General features: G+C 59.5%; 3 protein-coding genes across 17 annotated transcripts; 1 reads left to right on the top strand and 2 right to left on the bottom strand.

The window, feature by feature from the left end:
- Nucleotides 1–391: 391 nt before the first annotated feature.
- PCYT2 (phosphate cytidylyltransferase 2, ethanolamine) lies at nucleotides 392–8,874 on the top strand. Of its 10 annotated transcripts, none has more exons than XM_033181593.1 (14): nucleotides 392–596; nucleotides 2,263–2,351; nucleotides 2,824–2,985; nucleotides 3,228–3,294; nucleotides 4,003–4,087; nucleotides 4,262–4,306; nucleotides 4,605–4,658; nucleotides 4,963–5,101; nucleotides 5,310–5,392; nucleotides 5,674–5,751; nucleotides 6,108–6,173; nucleotides 6,382–6,447; nucleotides 6,572–6,758; nucleotides 6,833–8,874. In XM_033181593.1, exons 1-14 carry the CDS (start codon nucleotides 508–510, stop codon nucleotides 7,519–7,521), a joined length of 1,899 nt encoding a protein of 632 aa, XP_033037484.1. In that variant the 5' UTR covers nucleotides 392–507; the 3' UTR covers nucleotides 7,522–8,874. The 10 variants fall into 10 exon arrangements, with proteins under 10 accessions (XP_033037484.1, XP_033037485.1, XP_033037491.1 ...); XM_033181599.1 differs by having other exon boundaries at nucleotides 415–596; nucleotides 6,670–6,758; nucleotides 6,833–8,870; XM_033181595.1 differs by lacking the exon at nucleotides 392–596 and adding an exon at nucleotides 651–959.
- Nucleotides 8,870–9,668, bottom strand: NPB (neuropeptide B). Its single transcript, XM_033181606.1, has 2 exons — nucleotides 9,256–9,668; nucleotides 8,870–9,160 (listed from the first exon to the last, which is right to left on the bottom strand). The coding sequence occupies exons 1-2, from the start codon at nucleotides 9,502–9,504 to the stop codon at nucleotides 9,032–9,034; spliced, it is 378 nt and encodes a 125-aa protein (XP_033037497.1). The 5' UTR covers nucleotides 9,505–9,668; the 3' UTR covers nucleotides 8,870–9,031.
- A 1,750-nt stretch (nucleotides 9,669–11,418) lies between these two features.
- ANAPC11 (anaphase promoting complex subunit 11) lies at nucleotides 11,419–20,275 on the bottom strand. 6 transcript variants are annotated; one of them, XM_033181612.1, is made up of 4 exons: nucleotides 19,883–20,094; nucleotides 17,937–17,999; nucleotides 16,967–17,086; nucleotides 11,419–11,861 (listed from the first exon to the last, which is right to left on the bottom strand). In XM_033181612.1, the coding sequence occupies exons 3-4, from the start codon at nucleotides 17,073–17,075 to the stop codon at nucleotides 11,716–11,718; spliced, it is 255 nt and encodes an 84-aa protein (XP_033037503.1). In that variant the 5' UTR covers nucleotides 17,076–17,086; nucleotides 17,937–17,999; nucleotides 19,883–20,094; the 3' UTR covers nucleotides 11,419–11,715. The 6 variants fall into 6 exon arrangements, with proteins under 6 accessions (XP_033037503.1, XP_033037504.1, XP_033037499.1 ...); XM_033181608.1 differs by lacking the exon at nucleotides 19,883–20,094 and adding an exon at nucleotides 20,124–20,269 and having other exon boundaries at nucleotides 11,481–11,861; XM_033181611.1 differs by lacking the exon at nucleotides 19,883–20,094 and adding an exon at nucleotides 20,134–20,267 and having other exon boundaries at nucleotides 11,481–11,861.
- Nucleotides 20,276–20,277: the final 2 nt, after the last annotated feature.

Raw genomic sequence — 20,277 nt, 5'->3', positions numbered from 1 at the left:
AAAACCGCCTTGGTTGGAGAAGGGACAACTGTAGATTATTGTGCCAAAAAATAACTAGAGAAAAACTCCCCTGGTTGGCACAGCGCCCCCTGGAGGTTCCCGGAGGTGGCGGCGGCGGGACGCCCCCTCGCGGCACTGCCCCGCCATCCCAGCACCAGGTGTGGACGGTACGGAGAGGCCAGGTGTGGGCCGGAGGCGGGTCTCGGGCCGCGCGGCACACGCCATTGGCTGTGCGTTTGGAGGGGGTGGGGCTCTGTCAGGGGCTCACGCCATTGGCCTCGCGCGGAGGTGCGGTGGGGCGCGGCCTTCGGGGGCGGGGCGTCGGCCGGAGGGCGCGCGGCGGGCGGGGGCGGTGGGGGCGGGGCTCGGGCCGAATGGCGCACGCCATTGGCCGTGTGCAGCGGGTGAGGCCCGCGTGACGGCCGCTGAGCGTGCGCCTGGCGGGGCGGGTGGTGGCGCTGGAGTCGCCGGGAGCTGCCGGGCTGTCCGCGCCGCCTCTGCGGGGCCATGATCCGGAACGGGCGCGGGGCTGCAGGCGGCGCAGAGCAGCCGGGCCCGGGGGACAGGCGCGCCGTGAGGGTGTGGTGCGACGGCTGGTGAGCGCGGGACCGGGGCGGGCCGCGGGGACGCCGGGGTCGGCTTCCTTCCGGGGCGCCGCGCCAGCCGTTGCCCGGGGACCGGGCCCGCCTTCTGGGTGGCGTCCTCGTCCGGCGTGGGCCGGGGATGGCAGGCTGCGGGGCCGGGCCCGCCGGGAGGGTTGGGCTGCGGAGGCTCCGCGACCTGCCGTGGGCGCCCCCGTCTATCCCTGGCGGAGGCCCCGCCCGGTCACGCCGACCTCTCCGGTGCAGCCACCGCACTGGGATCTGGAGCCACGGCCTCCCTGCTTCTCCGTAACCAGCAGCAACCAGCTTGCCCGGCTCCGGTCCAGGGGTTCCCCTGGCCTCCGAGCGAGCGTCCCTGTAGGTGGACATCGGGTGTGACCTGCCTGTCCGGGACCCGCAGTGAAGCCCGCGGGCTCCCGGGTCCTCCTCCCCGGGGCTAAAATGCAATCGGTCTTCTCTGGCCAGTCAGACACAGGGCATTGTTTTAAGAAAAGTTTGGTGTTGTCAACAAGTGAAGAGATGACCGTTACTGATAATTTGCTACCTCTGACCCTTTCACGTGCCTGCCGCATGGAATCCCCAAAGCAAGCGCCTCTGATTAGCCCTTCCCAGGAGAGCAGGCAGGGCCTTGTTCCCTGTGCCTGAGTCACCTCTGGGAGAAGGAATGTGGCTTTGTGTCAGTGGACTTTGACCTTGCCCTGACCAGGCCCCAGCCTCGTTCCAGGCTGTGGTCCCCTGGCCTAGCCTCTGATCCCTCCTCCCCTCCAGCCTGTCCAGTGGGTACATGGGCCCGCCAGACTTCACCCTGCATGTCTGCTGGGACTCCGTGCACTGTGGCAGGGGTGCTGGGAGGAAGCGTGGTGTGCAGTGGAGCAGCTCTGTGCACTGTGTGGGCTGCCAGGGTCACACCTCTCCTGGAGAGGCAGGGACAGCTTCGTCCACTCTTGAGGGGGTGGGCAGCTGCTGTAAGGAAGTGACGAACAAGCCAGGGCAGCGGGGCCCAGTTGGTGGCAGGGCTGTGTAGCTTTGGGCTTCAGAGTTCACATGTTAGCAGACTCAGATTTATGAATGAAAACTCTAGAACCAGGTGGCAAGGCAGTGGCTGTACACCCTTAGTGTTAAGTCTGGGGAGCTTCAGAGGCCGTCGGGGAGGAGGAAACAGGATTTTCAGGGCGATTTTCAGGGTTTTCAGGGTTTTATTTTGTGGTTGGATTTGTTTTGGGTTAGCCCCAGGGACTGTTCGCTTGTCATAGTCTAGGATCCAACCCTACCCCAAAAGTTAACATTGACCTATTTTAAAGTGACTGCCCAGGGCAGTTGATATTCGGTGAGGGGCTAGGACACGTGGCCCTGCAGTTCACTGTGGGCTCCAGTCTGTCCTGCACCCACCAGTCCTCCAGACCCAGCCAGGCCTTGACGTCTCTGCCCCCGCCACCCTTTCTAGATCTGGCACAGGGGTCCCACCGTCAGGCCCAGGAGCCAGTGGGGTGGAGAGCTGAGCACCTACATCTTCTGAATCCCAGTCCCAGGGCTCCCAGCAGCAGCTTCTCAAAGTGCTTCCTAAGGAGTCCTCAGAGGAGCAAAACTCTGCCCCTAAGCCACAGGGTCACCTGGCCCCCACCCTTGGCACAGGCACCACCCACTCTCTTTGTCTCCACAGCTATGACATGGTGCATTACGGCCACTCTAACCAGCTGCGCCAGGCACGGGCCATGGGCGACTACCTCATCGTAGGCGTGCACACTGATGGTACGCACAGGTGGCCTCGCCCACTCACGGCCCCCCAGCCCTCCTGGGGGTTGCGCCCATTGACTGAAAGCCTGCAGGCCTGGGCTGCCTTGCCAGGGCTCAGCTGTAGGGGACAGCACTGTGGGCTCACCCAGCCCGGCCCCAGCTGAGGATGGCCTAATGCCTTTCCCATCTTGCACTTCCTGTCCCAGCGAAAGAGAAGGGGAGCTGCTCCCCACCACTGCCAGTGTGGCTCTCAAGCCTTGAGAGGCTGAGCACCTGCTCTTCAGAAGGAATCTCTGCCTTTGCCTGAGACCCTCACAGGGGAGACAGCCACCCAGTTGACCAGCACTAGTGGGCTAAGGGCCAGGAAAGACAGCCAGCCTGCCCCCACCGGCCCTCGTGTGTGGCTACAGCTGGGTGCTGGGAAGGGGCCTCGTACGCAAGGGGCGGTGGGCTGGGGTCCCCAGTCTCCTTGTTGTCCTTTCCCTAGAGGAGATCGCCAAGCACAAGGGGCCCCCGGTGTTCACTCAGGAGGAGAGATACAAGATGGTGCAGGCCATCAAATGGGTGGACGAGGTGGTGCCAGCCGCCCCCTACGTCACTACGCTAGAGACCCTGGACAAATACAACTGTGACTTCTGTGTTCACGGCAGTGAGTGGTGGGCCTGGGGCCTGGGGGCCTGGGGACATCAGGTGGCTCAGGATCAGATCTGCTGGTGGGACATCTGGGAACAGGGGACCTCCATGCCCTTCGAGGATCTGAGATATTTCCGGGCCCCTACCTAGAAATGGGCATGTGGCACTAGGGCAGGCCAGGGGCTGAGGGGGTCCTGGGCTCTGAACGGTCTGATGGCTTTGGGTTAAGGATCCTTGTCCTTGTGTGTCACTGCTTAGATGACATCACCCTGACTGTAGACGGCCGGGACACCTATGAGGAGGTAAAGCAGGCCGGCAGGTACAGGTGAGTCTCCACCGTGGACCTGGCCATCCAGGGAGCTGGACACGGGGCTCCCTCCTGGCTCATGCTTTGCTATTTCCCGGGAGCCCGTGAGGGGAGCGTCTGGGCCCTGGGCCATGTTCCTCACTCCAAGGACCGGGAACTTGAGGAATGGAGGTGCCATTGTGGGGTGGCCTGGAGGCCCTCACCATTTGGTGCTGCAGACCCGTGGCCTCAGGGCTCCAAAGGCACAGCTTTGTGAGGTGGCAGCTGTTGAACTCGGGGGACGTGGCTGGCACTGCTATGGAACTGGCACTATATCTGAATTACCAGGCGTCAGAGACATGAGGCCAGTGGCTCCTGCACGGGATGCTGCAGCTGAGAATTCACTCGGCCGCAGATGCTCAGCGTTCAGGACGTGGGCGTGAGGGAGGCGGGGAGCAGAGCCACTGCCCAAGTGCCCGCCCTCTCCCCGGCATTGCACACCTGAGCCCTAGCAAGGGTCCTTTTCCATGCTCCTGTCACTCCCTTCAGTCAGTAAAAGCGTGGAGGCCTTCCCCACATTCCCAACCCAGGTTTTCTGTTATAGCCTTGTGCAGGGAGGGGACCCTTAGTCTTTGGGGCAGCCATGGGTTCTGCCACAGCAGGGCCGCTAGTGTCCCTAGTGGTGGTAGCAGGAGACAGCCTTCCAAGTGTCCCAGGATGAGACCCCACTCCTGCTCTGTCCCCCAGAGAGTGCAAGCGCACACAAGGGGTGTCCACCACAGACCTCGTGGGCCGCATGCTGCTGGTGACCAAAGCCCACCACAGCAGCCAGGTGAGTCAAGGGCGGAATCCCCAAGGACCCTGGGTCAAGGTCGCCAGGGGAAAGGAGGGGCACCTCCCTGCCCCCTCAGGGCCCTCCTGCCCACTGCTCCCCATCCCCACCCAGTCCTGGGGTAGCCACGCCTAGAGGGCAGGCCCCTCAGCCCTGCTCTGCCCTTCTGTGCAGGAGATGTCTTCTGAGTACCGGGAGTATGCAGACAGTTTTGGCAAGGTGAGTGCGGCCGTGGAGGGGAAGCTGAGCACACAGCTGCAGGGGGCTCCCCCGGCCACCTGTCCTGGTCATCCCTTGGGGAAAGGCCAGCCCAGAGCCTCACCCTCCTCTCTCCCTCCCTGGCACTGACCAGGCACTGACTGCCAGGTTTGGCCGACTGGTGGATGCCGGGAGGGAGGGCAGGCAGCGGCAGCACCGGCTGGCCGGTCATGGCAGCCACTGCTTGGAGGAGGAGCAAGGACTTGCCTGTGGACAGGTGTTCTCTAACCAAGTGGCCTGGCCCTCTCTCCCTTTGTAGCCCCCTCACCCGATACCCGCTGGGGACATACTTTCCTCAGAAGGATCCTCCCAGGTGACAGACAGTGGTCTCAGGGTGCCGGGTCCCTCCCAAGGGCTGTGTGCACTCGCCACCGGGCTCCTTGCCTCCTCCTGGCGGTCGCTGGCTGGGCTGAAGTGGTGTCAGCTGTGGTACCTGCTGTGGCTGTGGGGTGGCGCCACAGTCCCGCCTGCCACCTGGCCTGGCAGTGTGTCCCCTGCCCGAGGTGACTGGCTGGAAATGGGATTGCTGGCAGGCGACAGCTGAGGGTTTGGTGACCTGGCGAGGGCAGCACCTGGGAGGCCTCCCCAGCCAACCTGCTCCCTCTCTTGGCTTGCAGTGCCCTGGTGGGCGGAACCCCTGGACCGGGGTATCCCAGTTCCTGCAGACATCTCAGAAGATCATCCAGTTTGCTTCCGGGAAGGAGCCCCAGCCAGGGGAGACAGTCATCTACGTGGCTGGCGCCTTCGACCTGTTCCGTATCCTCTGAGCCTCTGCTGCTCCCTACGTGTGCCACGTGGGGTGGGACCCGGAGGCCTCAGTTTGACTCCTTGGGGCCCCAGACTGGGCTGGTTTGCAGGGGAGCAGCTGTCGGCAGGGAGGATGGTGGGGAGGCCCTTAGGCATGAGCTGTCAGGGAGCTGCTCCCTGTCATCTCCATCCCGACTGCTTCTTAACCTGGGCGCAGACATCGGGCATGTGGACTTCCTGGAGAAGGTGCACAGGCTGGCAGAGAGGCCCTATATCATCGCAGGCTTACACTTTGACCAGGTCACTGCCCTCTTGCTCCCTGGGCCCCTGAGCAGCTGATGGGCTCGAGGGGCCCTAAGGGTTGGTGTTGGGTGCAGGTGGTCTCTAGGAGGAGGCCCCAGGTGAAGTCAGAGGAGACCCTGGGGGGGTGATCGTGGGCTTCTGGGGTCCAGAGCTATCCTGTCTGGGGCATCCCCACAAGGGCGGGCACCCTTCCCGACTTTTTCCCATAAGGGACAGCTGGGAGGGGCACACCCGGCCCCCGAGGGTTCGGGGCTGAGCTAGCCGCACTCTGGCCGCAGGAGGTCAATCGCTACAAGGGGAAGAACTACCCCATCATGAACCTGCACGAGCGGACCTTGAGCGTGTTGGCCTGCCGGGTGAGTGGGGCCAGGAGCCGGCCCAGGGACGGGGGGCCTTCCCACAACATCCCCCCACCAAGGGCCTCCTTGAGCCAGGGCAGGGGGCTTGGGTCCTGGCAGAGCCGCACCCAGCACCCCGAGCTCTGTGGCACATGCCCAGACCTGTTTGTTGAGGCAGGAGGAGGGGTGCTCGGGTCTCCAGGTGCTGTTCCTTCTTGCCTCATGGAGGAGCCCCAGGGGTCCTCAGCCTGCCCAGCCTATCCCTGCTACTCACTGGAAGCCCAGCCCCATGTCTGGGCCATCTCCCACCACCCTGTGGTCCTGGCTTACCAGTAGCAGGGACCGAGCAAGTCTTTGTGCTACTGTCCCCGCAGTACGTGTCTGAAGTGGTGATTGGGGCCCCGTACGCGGTCACAGCAGAGCTCCTGAGTCACTTCAAGGTGAGGCTCCGCATGGGCTCACCTCGTTCCCACATGGGCTGGGAACACAGGCGGGCTATGGGCTCCTCCTGCACAGGGCCTAGGAGGTGCCTGGGCTGAGGAAGGGGCAGGGTCGGCTCTCCCAACCCCCAGGGCCTGTGCTGGGCTGTGGGTGGCTATGGCAGCTGCCTCCCCAGGGAGGGCTCCTGACCTCCCACTCCTTCTCCAGGTGGACCTGGTGTGTCACGGCAAGACGGAAATTATCCCTGACAGGGACGGCTCCGACCCATACCAGGTGGGTCATGCTGGCCCTTGCTGGGCACAGGGGTTGGCACCTCCCAGCCATTTAATGTCTCACTGTGCCTACCTGGGAAACGGGCATGGTGGCTGCAGCTGCTCTGACTACACCACTCCCACAGGACCCTGGGCACTGGTCTCTCTCTGGGGCAGGGCACCGGATGGGTCTTGGGGAGGTCAGCAGGGACCTTCATCCCACTCCTCCTCTCTGGACCCCCAGGAACCCAAGAGAAGGGGCATCTTCCGTCAGATTGACAGTGGCAGCAACCTCACCACGGACCTCATCGTGCAGCGGATCATCACCAACAGGTGCAGCTGGGTGGGGGCACCTCGGAGCCGCCTCGTAGGCGCTCTCCACTAGACTTACCCTGCCCTCCCCCCAGGTTGGAGTATGAGGCAAGAAACCAGAAGAAAGAAGCCAAGGAGCTGGCCTTTCTGGAGGCCGCCAGGCGGCAGGCGGCACAGCCCCTGGGGGAGCGCGATGGCGACTTCTGACCTGGTGGAGGCCCTGGCCGGCCCTCCCCCTGCTCGGCTTCTGCACCTTCTGCATTTGGACATAGGGCTCTGCAGGGCCGCCCTCTCTAATTGGCCTGGCTCTAGAAGGGCTGGTGACGACTCTGCCTCCTGCCTGCCTTTAAGGTGCCTGGTTTGCAGCACTTTCCACCCTTTCCAGCGAAGCTGCTCAGAGAGAGTGTCCAGCACAGTGGAGAGGCCGGCAGTGAGACGGGCAGACAGCACCTGCAGCCCGAAATGCAGCACTCCTGCGTGCGCCCCCACCTGGTCCCCGGATGTCCCCACCACCTGGACAGAGGCCACACTGACTGCCCACCCAGCTGTGGCGGGAGGTGCAGAGTGGAGGGCTTTAGGGAGCAGCGACTACGGTCACCCCTTTAGTTCTCTGGGTGCAGACCACACCTCCCACTTGGCACCCCCCAACACGGTGTCCTGCCACCCGGCGCCTGGCTCCAGGAAAACACGCTTGCCTTCATTCCCGGCCGTTTCGCCGCTCTCCTTATGGACTCTGTTCTGTTTGTACATGGCTGATGTAAATCTCTTTGGTACAACCGAATAAAGCCTGGTGGCACTGTTGCATGGGGCTCCCAGCCCTGCTGGGAAGGACCAGGGAACCACCCAGCAAGCAGAGCCTCTTGGCCCTGCCCTGACCATGCAGCCAGCAGCCGGGTGTGCAGCGGGCAGCCTGGCAGTGAGTGAAACCCCGGCCTCCAACCCTCCAAAGCCAGGGGCCACCCCCTATAGCAGGCGATGCTGGAACAGGAAGGAGAGCCAGGGCTGAGGCTCCTTGCCCCTTGGCCCCTCCAGGGGCCATGGGATCTCTGTCTCCTGCACGCCTGTCAGGGCCCGCCTGGAGCAGCCCAGAGGCTGAAGAGGCTCTTACTGCAGCCTCTGGGAGGTGTCTGGGGAGCCCATAGACTGCCTGGTCTCGCCGCACTCAAAATGAGGCTTATGATCAGGACTTTTTTCAGCCCCACACTCCTCACCAGAATGGGCCCTGCCCTACAGCACCTGACCCATGTGGGGCCTCCGTGGGCCTGTCTGCTGCTGTTGTGAGGTTGACCTCATGACCCAGCACAGGAGCCGGAGGCGAGCTGCACATGAGGCTCCCCACAGCCCAGGAAGGCAGCCTCTCACCCTGCTCTCCGAGCCAGGGGCCAAGGTGTGAGGCGCACAGGCCATCCTCATGCTGTCAGGCCCCTGCTTTCAGAGGTGGGGTGGTGCCGAGGCTCCCACTCAGACCCCTGGGCTGCAGGGTCCCCTGAGCAGAGGGACCAGCCACTTCCCCAGAGACAGATTGGTGCAGGACAGGGGCTGCCTGGGCCCCAGGCTTGGGGAGGGTGGAAAGGCCTCGCCTGTTGCTGCCTGGGCCCGGAAGTGGGCCTGGCCCTGTTCCCTTGGAAGCATTGGAGGCCAGGGCCCGAGCCAGTGCTGGAGTCACCCAACCGCCGAGGGAGAACCCACCTGTCTCCCACCCTCAGCTCTGGGGAAGCATGCTCTGGGTCTCTGGGGCCAGGGCTCAGACCCCCAGCTCTCCTCCTTGCCCCTGCACCCTCGGACTTGGCCTGGCCAGAAGGGATGGGGGCAAGAGGAAAGCAGCCAGGGGCTCCAGCCCATTCCCTCACAGATTTGCCTCTCGAGGGGGGGAGCAAAGGGATGGGGAAGACACTGGGGACCAGGCCAGCAGTGGCCCTGCAGTTTCCCCCAGGGAACACCAAGGTTAGGCGCAGCTTCACCGCGGGGCTGGGTCGTGGCCAGCTTGGCCCCTGGGTCTGAAGACCTCTGGGCGGCCCACGCCAACCTTGCCCTGCCGCTGCACACCCGGCTGCCCTCTCATACCCAGGCTTGGGGACTTCCAGGTCCCGATCCCCTCGTGGCCTGGCTGCCAGTCCTCCAGTACCCCTCACTCCGAGGCCACCTCATTATTTATTTGTTTACCACGAACTGCGGGGTGGGCGGAGTAGGGGAGAGCTGGGGCGCCATCCCGCGCCGGCGGGGCCTGCGGTCCCCGAGTAGGACGATGGCGGCGGGGGTCCCCAGCAGTGCCAGGAGAGGTCCGGGTTCCGGGCTCAGGGGGCGCGGCAGTCGGCTGAGCGCAGGGACAGGAAGACGTCCGCCTTGCACTGGAAGGTCCCGCGGCCGTCGGGCAGCCGCTCGCACCTCTGCAGGTTCGGAGCGACGTCCTGGACGCACACGGCCTGGGGCGGCCGGGCAGAGGCTAAGAGGCCGCCGCGCCCCCACCCCGTCCTGCCGCCGCTCCCCCGCCAGCCCCCGGCCCGCCCGCTGGACTCACGAGGCTCCGCAGTCTGGGGTGCAGTTGCAGCTCCGGGGAGGCGCCGGCTCGGCCCGGGGGTTCCGCCCCTCTGTGGGCCTGGGAGCGCCGCGCGTACGGGGACCTGCGGAAGCCGGACAGCAGCCCCGCGGCGCGGCCCACAGAGTAGGAGCTGCGCCCCGCCGCCGGCTTGTACCACGCGAGGCCGGGCGGCGCCAGCAGCAGGCACAGCGCCAGGGTGGCGGCCGCCAGTGTCGCGGGCCGGGCCATGGGGACGCGGGCGGGCGGGCGGCGGCGGCGTCGGGGCTCGGAGCAGCCACCACCTGGGCCGCCTTATATCTGCGGCGGGGGCGGGCCGAGGCTGCGGGGGGCCGGGAGGGGCGGCGGGCGGGCTGGGGGTGCAGCCGGCGCGCGCGGAGGACCCGTCGCACCTTCGCATCCCAGAGGAACCAGCCGCGCGGGTGAGCGCTGGAGGCGCGCGGGGATCTGGCGCTTGGTCGGAGCCCGACGCCCCCTCAAGCTCCCCACCCACGCCGCTCGCGTCCTTCAGGCCCGGCCTGCGTGGGCCTCAGTGGGAGCAGGGGAGGGCCCACGGGCGCTCAGCCCTAGGAGTCGTCCCCCAGGAAGTCCCCAGGACTCCTGAGGCTGGAGAGCCAGCCACACCGCGCAGTGCCCAGGGGGCGGTTTTCCCACCCCGAGGGGTATTCTTGGCTCCAGGCATGAGTCCATGTGGCTTGTGGGGCCCTCATTTCCTTCGTGCCCTTTGGGGAAGGTTCCACCAGCAGGGCTGCTACTGACGGGGTGCTCTGGGAGCGGGGAAGAAGGTCAGGCACTGACCTCAGGAAAGCCACACCAAGGCACTGGGGTTCCACGATTCCTGGAGGCCCCTCTCTGCCAGCTCTGCCCCTGGAAGGGCACCAGGCAGGACTGCCAGCCACTCTCTTGGCAGGTGACATCCGCCTTCAAGCTCACTGTGCCCTCACCATTTCATGCTCCCCCAAGGTCCTGGTCACGTCTTCTTTTGGGACCCCAGGACAGGCACTGGCACTGGAGCCCTGGTACTTGTTTCTGGGTTCCATGCTTGCCGGGTGTGATGGTGAACACTGAGTGTTATTTTGATGGGATCAAAGGATGCAAAGTATTGTCCCTGGTGTGTCCGTGAGGACGTTGCCAGAGGAGATTCCCCTTTGAGTCAGTGGCTGGGAGAGGCAGACCCACCCTCAATCCAGGTGGGCACCACCTAATCAGCTGCCAGCACAGCCAGGAGACAAGCAGGCAGAGGAACGTGGAAAGAGTAGACTGGCTGAGTCTGGCCTCCATCTTTCTCCTGTGCTGGATGCTTCCTGCTCTCGAACATCAGACTCCCAAGTTCTTCAGCTTTCGGACTCTTGGACCCACACCAGTGGCTTGCCAGGGGCTCTCCGCCCTTTGGCCACAGACTGAAGGCTGCACTGTCGGCTTCTCTACTTTTGTTTTGGGACTCAGACTGGCTTCCTTGCTCCTCATCTTGCAGATGGCTTATTGTGCGACTTCACCTTGTGATAGTGTGAGTCAATACTCCCAACAAACTCTTCATATATACTCTTCATATAGAGAGTCCTGTCTCTAGGGAGCTCTGACACAGATTTCAGGTGAGGCCTGGTCCACTCCCGGGTGCTGTGAGGAAGGAAGTGTCAAGAGGCTCCCACTGGGCACAGGGCACTGGCCCCATGAATGCCAAGGGCTCCCTAGGTTACTAGAGACACAGCCTGCGCTCTGTCCAGAAGCAGCCTGAGACCCCGGGGCTGCCGCTCCCCCAGTGGCCCCTTCCCACCACAATTGTGGGGAGCAAGGGAGCCACCCAGGGCCACCCTTCCCTAGGTAGGGAAGCCTCAGACATGTGTGGACACACTTCCCAGTGTCAAGACACCGATCCCCACACTGTGGGAGGCCCAGCTCCAGCGAGGAGCTGCAGACAGTACCAGTGAGAACCATGGACGCCTACTTAGAGATGGTGGCCTTCAGTCTGGGGACACCACAAGCAGCAGCCGCCAGCTGTGCACAGCCAGAGTCCCTCAGAGCCAGCCCCAGGGAGGGTCCAGGGCCGCCTGGCCATCCAGCAGGCAAGAGCATGCCTCAGGCTCTACCCTCCCGCTCCTTCTCCTCCCAGTTGTGACTCAGGGTTTGATGAGTGCCTTGACAGCGTTTCACGGAGATGTTTATTCATGAGAGTTTTCATATCAAAACACACCGAGACCACATCAATATGCTGAGAACACAGGCACCCAGCGGCCTCCAGCAAGATTTGAGTAGTTTAATGAGTTTTTACTTATTGGATAAAAGTGTCAACATAGTGATAGGAAAACAAATGCAGCTCCAGCCCTTGTTTCCACCTTGTTACAGCCCAGGGGCGCTGTCCCCAGCAGCAGCTACCGCAGCCATCAGCGCCAGCATGAGGAAGGGGCCGCGGGACGCCCCCTCCAGCGAGGGCCAGGCCGGGCCTCACTCCTTGAACTTCCATTCCTGGCGACACATGGGGCAGTGCTGCTGCACCTGCTGCGCGTGCAGCCACTTGAGGATGCAGTGCATGTGGAAGCAGTGGGAGCACTGGCCCCACACCAGCGGGCAGTCGTCGCCAGGCACCTTGCCTACAGAGGGGAGGTGGGGAAAAGGACAGGCATGACCAGGCTGGACACAGAGCACGTGACAAGCCAGGCAGGGGTGCAGGTTGGGACCCTGGGCAGTGGCTCCAGCACTGCAGCCTCTCATGTTTCAGAGAAGCTGAAATCAGGAGTGTTACCCAATCGGTCTCCTGACCAGCCTGCCCCCAGGCGAAGACCAGCAACTACACCAGACATGAGGCCTCCACCTGGGGCAACCACGCCCAGGCTCATCATGCTCAGCAGGGAGCCCAGGAACCTTGCTGAGGAGGCGGCATCAGGGAGGAGGCACTCTGGTCTAGACCACTGTTCCCTGTGCTTGAGGCTGGGGAGAAAGGGCATCGTCTGACCTACAGGCCCTGGGCCCACCTGCAGACACTTGATCTGTGATGCCAAAAAGGTCACATGAATGGTCAAGGCACCAAGGAGACACACATCTGAGTAGTGAACTGGTCTCTTGATCAAGGGCATGAGGGGTGGGGCTTGGGGACCTAGAAGACTCTTCCCTAGACATCAGGAATCCGGGGTGCCGCCCAGGCACTGGGGACGTCGTGTTGACGGGCCCTGCCTCCCAGGACAGGCACAGGCTGCGGGCATGAGCCCAAACACCTAGAAATGCTTTCTCCATGGAGAGGGCCTGACAGAGAGGGATACTCCTATCAGCCATGATTAACAGAAACAAGTGTCCCTGATCTCCAAGAGCCTGGAAAACCCCATGAAACAGCTGCTGCCAGCAGAGCACGGCAAGTCCCAGCCCCAGCCCCAGCCCCGGGGCAGGGTCGGTCTGGCATTGTGGCGCTGGAGCTCGTGGCCGCCCTCCTGTCCTGGCGGCACCGGCCCCACAGCATGCCCACTCTCAGCCCTGGGAAGACCTGCCCATGGGGGCTTTCTAGCCTCAGCACAACTCTGCTTGAAATCACCCCTTTCAAATGAGAGCTGAAGCCTGCTAGCCCCGAGGAGCGGGGTCTGAGTACGCAGGAGAGGCCCCGTTGGGCAAAGGTGCCGCTTCGTTCTAGTGCGTAACCCACCCAAAGCCGGCCTGGGGTGTCTGATGAGTCCGCAGATGCACTGAGGCTGACTCATTCAAGGACCTGCTGATCTCCTGATTGCATTTCTTTAAATTAAAACTCCTCTCGGCAAAACTGCATTGCCACGAGAGTCCTCTGGGATGCGGGATAGACTCACTGTTTACCAGCCTCGGGCTCCCACGGTCTTTGTTGAACTTAGCCACTCTGAATTTTTCAAAGGAGTTCAATTTTAGCAAAATAAACCTGGTGCTGCTCAGCCCGGAAGCACATTAGACTTGTCAAACGCTTTGCGCATTAACACTGACTCATTATAACTTAACCATCAGCAGGTCCAAAAATCAGACTCTCAACTCCTTAGTGTGCAGCCAACAGGCCCCATTTTAACAAAGCCTGGGCGTACTGTGCCAGTGGAGAGATGCTGAGAGTTCAGGTAACACCCCTCTGGATGTCCCATCACAGGCCCAGCTGGCATGGTGCAGGCCGGGCTCTGCAGGCTGCCTGTGGACCCACCAATGCAGTCAGTCGGGGGCTGCCTAGTGCCGCCTCTCATCCACAGGATTCACCACCCACATCTGGCCCACAGATGCAGCCAGACTAGGCGTGGACACATGGTTTGGAGGAATTTCAGAAGTTAACCTGCTGCTCCAGAAGTTGAGTGACTGCCCTTAGGGTACCCCGTGCTGTCTTTATTACATCCTTCAGAGCAATTTAAAAGAGATCAAATAAAACCATGCCTTGTGAATTTAGTTATTAACCTAATTAGCTATTAAGTACAAATCCAATCAGGCAGAGTCAATCAATAATTTCCTAATATTACACCCTACCCATTTGATTAAATGAGGATTAATTCCTGAGTAATGAGATTTCTGTTTAGTTAGGGCCAATGTAAAAGGTAAGCCTAGAATAACAAGTATTTGTACTGGCTAGGCACCATGCCTATAATCCCAGCACTTTGGGAGGCTGTGGCAGGACAGAATCAAGAGTTTGAGACCAGCCTGGGAAACACAGTGAGACTCCATTTCCACAAAAAAAAAAAAAATTAAAAATTTATGTAGTTTTGTTCAGGCATGGTGGCTCACGTCTGTAATCCCGGCACCTTGGTAGGCCCAGGCAGGCAGATCCCTTGAGCCCAGGAGTTCAAGACTAGCCTTGGCAACACAGCAAAACCCTGCCTCCACAAAAAATTAAAACACAAATTAGCCAGGTATCGTGGAGCCTGCCTGCAGTCCCAGCTACTTGAGAGGCTGAGGTGGGAGAATCACTTGAGCCCAGGAATTGAAGGCTACAGTGAGCTATGATTTTGCCACTGCACTGCTGCCTGGGTGACAGAGCAAGACCCTGTCTCAAAAAAAAAAAAAAAAAAAAAATTGTACTAAGATTCAGTCATTTCAATTTCACCTAAAGAAGCAAAGATGGGGGTGGGCGCAGTGGCTCACACCTGTAATCCCAGTATTTTGGGAGGCTGAGGCGGACGGATCACCTGAGGTCAGGAGTTTGAGACCAACCTGGCCAACATGATAAAACCTTGTCTCTGCTAAAAATATAACAAATTAGCTGGCCGTGGTGGTGCGCACCTGTAATTCCAGCTACTTGGGAGGCTGAGGCTGGAGAATCACTTCAACTCAGAAGGGCGGGTGTTGTGGTGAGCTGAGATGGTGCCACTGTACTCCAGCCTGGGCAACAGGGCAAGACTCTATCTCAAAAAAAGAAAAAAAAAAAAGCAAAGCCAGATGAGTGTGGTGGTGTGTACTTGCAAGGCTGAGGCAGTAAGATTGCTGAAGTTCAAGTCCAGCTTGGGCAACATAGTGAGACCCTGTCAATCAATATGGGCATACACCTGGCCCCACAAAAATACGCCAGGTTACTTGGGATAGTGGGGAGCTTCTCGGTCCTCCCCATTCCCTGCTGTCCTCTCCATTGCCCACTGTCCTCTGGGGAGTTCTTCTTGTCCTCCCTGGGCAAAACCTTGACCCTTGCTTCTGCTTTATGTTCATTTTGGTCTCATGAAAAACCATTTTGCTGATACAAAACTCTGCATTCAACCTAAATGTAATCAAACTTTTTTTTTTTTTTTTAGACGGAGTTTCACTCTTGTTGCCCAGGCTGGAGTGCAATGGTGCGACCTTGGCTCACCACAACCTCTGCCTCCCAAGTTCAAGTGATTCTCTTGCCTCAGCCTCCTGAGTAGCTGGGATTACAGGCATGCGCCACCACGCCTGGCTACTTTTTTTGTATTTTTAGTAGAGACGAGGTTTTATCATGTTGGCCAGGCTGGTCTCAAACTCCTGACCTCAGGTGATCCGTCCGCCTTGGCCTCCCAAAGTGCTGGGATTTACAGGCGCCTGCCACTATGCCCGGCTAATTTTTTTAAAGGCCGGGCGCGGTGGCTCAAGCCTGTAATCCCAGCACTTTGGGAGGCCGAGGCGGGCGGATCACGAGGTCAGGAGATCGAGACCATCCTGGCGAACACTGTGAAACCCCGTCTCTACTAAAAAATACAAAAAACTAGCCGGGCGAGGTGGCGGGCGTCTGTAGTCCCAGCTACTCGGGAGGCTGAGGCAGGAGAATGGCGTGAACCCGGGAGGCGGAGCTTGCAGTGAGCTGAGATCTGGCCACTGCACTCCAGCCCCGGCGACAGAGCAAGACTCCGTCTCAAAAAAAAAAAAAAAAAAAAAATTTTTTTAAATTTTTAGTAGAGATGGGGTTTTGCCATGTTGGCCAGGCTGGTCTCGAACTCCTGGCCTGAAGCAATCCGCCTGCCTTGGCCTCCCAAAGTGTTGGGATTATAGGCGTGAGCCACTGCGCCTAGCCTATGCCATTCAATTTTGAGAATTTTCAAATAAAAAGTTTAAACTCTTTTTTTTTTTTTTTTTTGAGACAGAGTCTTGCTCTTGGCTCATGGCAACCTCCGTCTCCCAGACTCAAGCGATTCTCCTGCCTCATCCTCTCCAGTAGCTGAGATTACAGGCACACACCACATGCCCAGCTAATTTTTGTATTTTTAGTAGAGATGGCATTTCACCATGTTGGCCAGAATGGTCTCCTGACCTCGAGATCTGCCTCCCTCAGCCTCCCACAGTGCTGGGATGACAGGTGTGGGCCACCACACCCTGCCTCGATCTCCTGACCCTGTGATCTGCCTGCCTTAGCCTCCCATAGTGCTGGGATGACAGGTGTGGGCCACCACACCTGCCTCGATCTCCTGACCCTGTGATCTGCCTGCCTTAGCCTCCCACAGTGCTGGGATGACAGGTGTGAGCCACCGTGCTGGCCTCGATCTCTTGACCTTGTGATCCGCCCACCTTGGCCTCCCACAATGCTGGAATGACAGGTGTAGGCCGCCCGCCTGGCCTCTAATCCCTTTTTAATCCCATGTATTTCACAGCTGAGTTTCATGCTATCAAGTCTGTGCAGGATCTTTATACAAACATGAGTCCCAACCACCTGGCTTTTTTTCTATCAACTTTTCTTCATGAAATGACAATGAAAATGTTGGGGGAGTGCAGTGGCTCATGCCTGTAATCTCATCACTTTGGGAGGCTGAAGCAGGTGAATCACCTGAGGTTGACAGTTTGAGACCAGCCTAACATGAGAAACCCCGTCTCTACTGAAAAATACAAAATTAACCGAGTGTGGTGGCGCACGCCTGTGATCCCAGGTACTCAGGAGGCTGGGGCAGAAGAATCGCTTGAGCCCAGGAGGCGGAGGTTGCGGTGAGCCGAGATTGCGCCACTGCACTCCAGCCTGGGCAACAGGAGCGAAACTCTGTCTCAAAAAAAAAAAAAAAGAAGAGAAAAGGAACTGTGGGGATGTCGTGCAGGTTTAACAGGAGCCACCGAGGCTAGTGCAGCAGGCAGCACGGAGGGGACATTCACAGTCGGGGCAGCTCAGGCAGCGCGAAGGGGATGCTCACAGTCGGGGCAGCTCAGACAGCACGGAGGGGACGCTCACAGTCGGGGCAGCTCAGACAGCACGGAGGGGACGCTCACAGTCGGGGCAGCTCAGACAGCACGGAGGGGACGCTCACAGTCGGGGCAGCTCAGACAGCATGGAGGGGACACTCACAGTCGGGGCAGCAGCCGTTAAATGCCATCCTGCAGATGCCACAGTTCTCATCGTTGGCCACCCAGAGCCAAGTGGCCACGCCGTTCCAACACTTAATCTTCACCTTCATGGCAACAGAGCCTGTGGTGGAGGGGAACAGGACGACTGGCTAAACTGAGTCTGCAAAGCTAGAACATTTAGGCACCAAAATAGGTATAAGCCTGGCACGGTGTAATCCCAGCTACTCAGGGAGCCAAGGCAGGAGGAACACTCCAGCCCAGGAGTCTGAACCCAGCCTGGGAAACATCATGAGCTCTGTTTCTATTTTATTTTACTTTTATTTTTATTAATTTTTTTTTTTTGAGACGGAGTCTCTGTCACCCAGGCTGGAGTGCAGTGGCATGATCTCACCTCATTTCTTGCGCCTCTGCCTCCTGAGTAGCTGAGACTATAGGCACGCGACTCCACACCAGACTAATTTTTGTATTTTTAGTAGTCGAGGTTTCACCACGTAGGCCAGCCTGGTCTTGAACTCCTGGCCTCAAGCGATCTGCCGCCTCGGCCTCCCAAAGTACTGGGATTACAGGTGTGAACCACCGTGCCCTGCTGTGAGCCCCGTTTCTATTAAAACAAATAACAGGTAAAGGGCTCTGGGTCCAGAGGGTCAGGGCTACAGGGGAGCTACTGCAGAACAGCGAGCCCTGGCAGCAAACCGCTGTGGCTCACGACTGGAATCCCAGCACTCTGGGAGGCCAACTTGGGAGGATCGCCTGAGCCCAGGAGTTTGAGACCAGCCTGTGTAACACAGTGAGACTGTCTCTACCAAAAAAAAAAAAAAAAAGAAAAGAAAAGAAAAGAAAAGAAAAGGAAAAAAAGAACTATCTGTGAGGTTTCTTTAGCCATCTAGAGAAAGGGCACACTTTTCTCTCCAAGGGAGGGAACTCAGCTCCTCACGGACAAGGAGATCACACTGTCAGGAGTTTCATTTTACCTCACGTTGAGGATATCTTCAAAGATCTCAAGTGGGCCTGGCCAACATGACGAAACCCCGTCTCTACAAAAAATACAAAAATATTAGCCGTGGGTGGCGGCTCACGCCTGTAATCCCAGCACTTTGGGAGGCTGAGGAAGGTGGATCACTTGAGGTCAGGAGTTCGAGACCAGGCTGGCCAACATGGTGAAACCCCCGTCTCTACTAAAAAAACAAAAATTAGAGGCCAGCATGGAGGCCGAGGCGGGCAGATCACAAGGTCAGGAGTTCGAGACCAGCTTGGCCAACATACTGAAACCCTGTCTCTACTAAGAATACAAAAAATTAGCTGGGTGTGGTGGTGGGCACCTATTATCCCAGCTACTCGGGAGGGTGAGGCAGGAGAATCACTTGAACCTGGGAAGCAGAGGTTACAGTGAGCCGAGATCACGCCTTTGCATTCCAGCCTGGGCAACAGAGTGAGGCTCCGTCACACGCACACACACAAAATTAGCCAGGCGTGGTGGCGCACACCTATAATCCCAGCACCCAGCTATTCGGGAGGCTGAGGCACAAAAATCGCTTGGACCCAGGAGGCAGAGGTTGCAGTGAGCCAAGACCACAGCACTGCACTCTAGCCTGGGCGACACAGTGAGACTGTCTCAAAAAAAAAAAAAAAAAGCCTGCTGTGGTGGCCTGCACCAGCTGCCTGAGAGGCTGAGGCGAGAGGATAGCTGGAGTCCAGGAGTTCAAGGCTGCAGTGAGCCAAGATCACACCACTGCACTCCAGTCTGGGTGAAGGGGGAGACCCTGGCTCAAAAAACAAAAACATGGCCGGGTGCGGTGGCTCAAGCCTGTAATTCCAGCACTTTGGGAGGCTGAGACGGGTGGATCATGAGGTCAGGAGATCGAGACCATCCTGGCTAACACGGTAAAACCCCATCTCTACTAAAAAAAAAATACAAAAAAAGCTAGCCGGACGAGGTGGCGGGCATCTGTAGTCCTAGCTACTCGGGAGGCTGAGGCCGGAGAATGGCGTGAACCCGGCAGGCGGAGCTTGCCGTGAGCTGAGATCCGGCCACTGCACTCCAGCCTGGGCGACAGAGCGAGACTCGGTCTCAAAAAAAAAAAAACAAAAACAAAAGCAAATATCTCAAAACAACTTAAAATTCATGAAATGGGCTGGCCCTGACTCAAAAAAAAACAAAAACAAAAACAAAAACAAAAGCAAATATCTCAAAACAACTTAAAATTCATGAAATGGGCCGGGCGCGGTGGCTCACGCCTGTAATCCCAGTACTTGGGGAGGCCAAGGCGGGCGGATCACCTGAAGTCAGGAGTTTAAGACCACTCTGACCAACATGGCGAAACCCTGTCTCTACTAAAAATACAACAATTAGCCGGGTGTGGTGGCACATGCCTGTAATGTCAGCTACTTGGGAGGCTGAGGCAGGAGAATAGCCTGAACCCAGGAGGCAGTGGTTGCAGTGAGCCGAGACTGCCCCACTGCACTCTAGCCTGGGCGAAAGGAGACTCTGTCTCAAAAAAAAAAAAAAAATCCATGAAATAGCACATTGGTTTTCATTAATAAGTTGCAAATATGTCATATAATTTCTTTTGGAGACAGGGTCTGGTTCTGTCGCCCAGGCTGGAGTGCAGTGGTGCCATCATGGCTCACTGCAGCCTCGACCTCCTGGGCTCAAGCAATCCTCCCACCTCGGCCTCCCAAGTAGCTAGTACTACAAAAGTGCACCACCAAGCCCAACTAATTTTTTTTAACAGATGGGGTCTCACTATGTTGCCCCAGCTGGTCTCAAACTGCTGGGCTGAAGCGAACATCTTGCCTCGGCCTCGCAAAGCGCTGGGATTACAGGCGTGACCACGTACGAAAACTTGTAAAGGATATGACTAGCAAATTGTGCGAGTGCAGACTCGGGGGGTCTGCAGGTGGGGACCAATCAACCAACCCGCAGCTCGTCTGCGGCGGCTGTCGCCCGCTGAGGCCGCGCCCGCGGGACCCCGCCGCGAGCCGAGCGCAGTCCTGGGCGGGAGTGGAAACAAGGACTCCCAGCGGCTCCCGGGCACCCGCCGCGCTCGCAGGGCCCCCAGCGCCCCTAGCCCAGGGCGATCGGGCGGGGCGTGCGGGAAGGGAGGGGCGCGCAGGCTCCGCCCCCAACGGCTGCCGCCCCACCCCCTGCGCCCTCGCACCTTCGCCAACCTAATCACGCGCCGCCCTGCCTGCCCTTCCGTTGGCAGCGCCGGCGTCCGCGCGGGAAGGTATAAAAACGACCTCAGTCGCGGCCCGGCTCCCTCAGCAGCGCCCGCCGAGTCCCGCGAGCCAGTGCGCACGCGCCTTCCCGCC

The sequence above is a fragment of the Trachypithecus francoisi genome, unplaced genomic scaffold (assembly GCF_009764315.1).
Source record: "Trachypithecus francoisi isolate TF-2019V2 unplaced genomic scaffold, Tfra_2.0 Lachesis_group20, whole genome shotgun sequence".
Lineage (NCBI taxonomy): Eukaryota > Metazoa > Chordata > Mammalia > Primates > Cercopithecidae > Trachypithecus > Trachypithecus francoisi.
The sequence above is the reverse complement of the archived record's forward strand: the minus strand, read 5'-3'. Positions and strand labels throughout refer to the sequence as shown.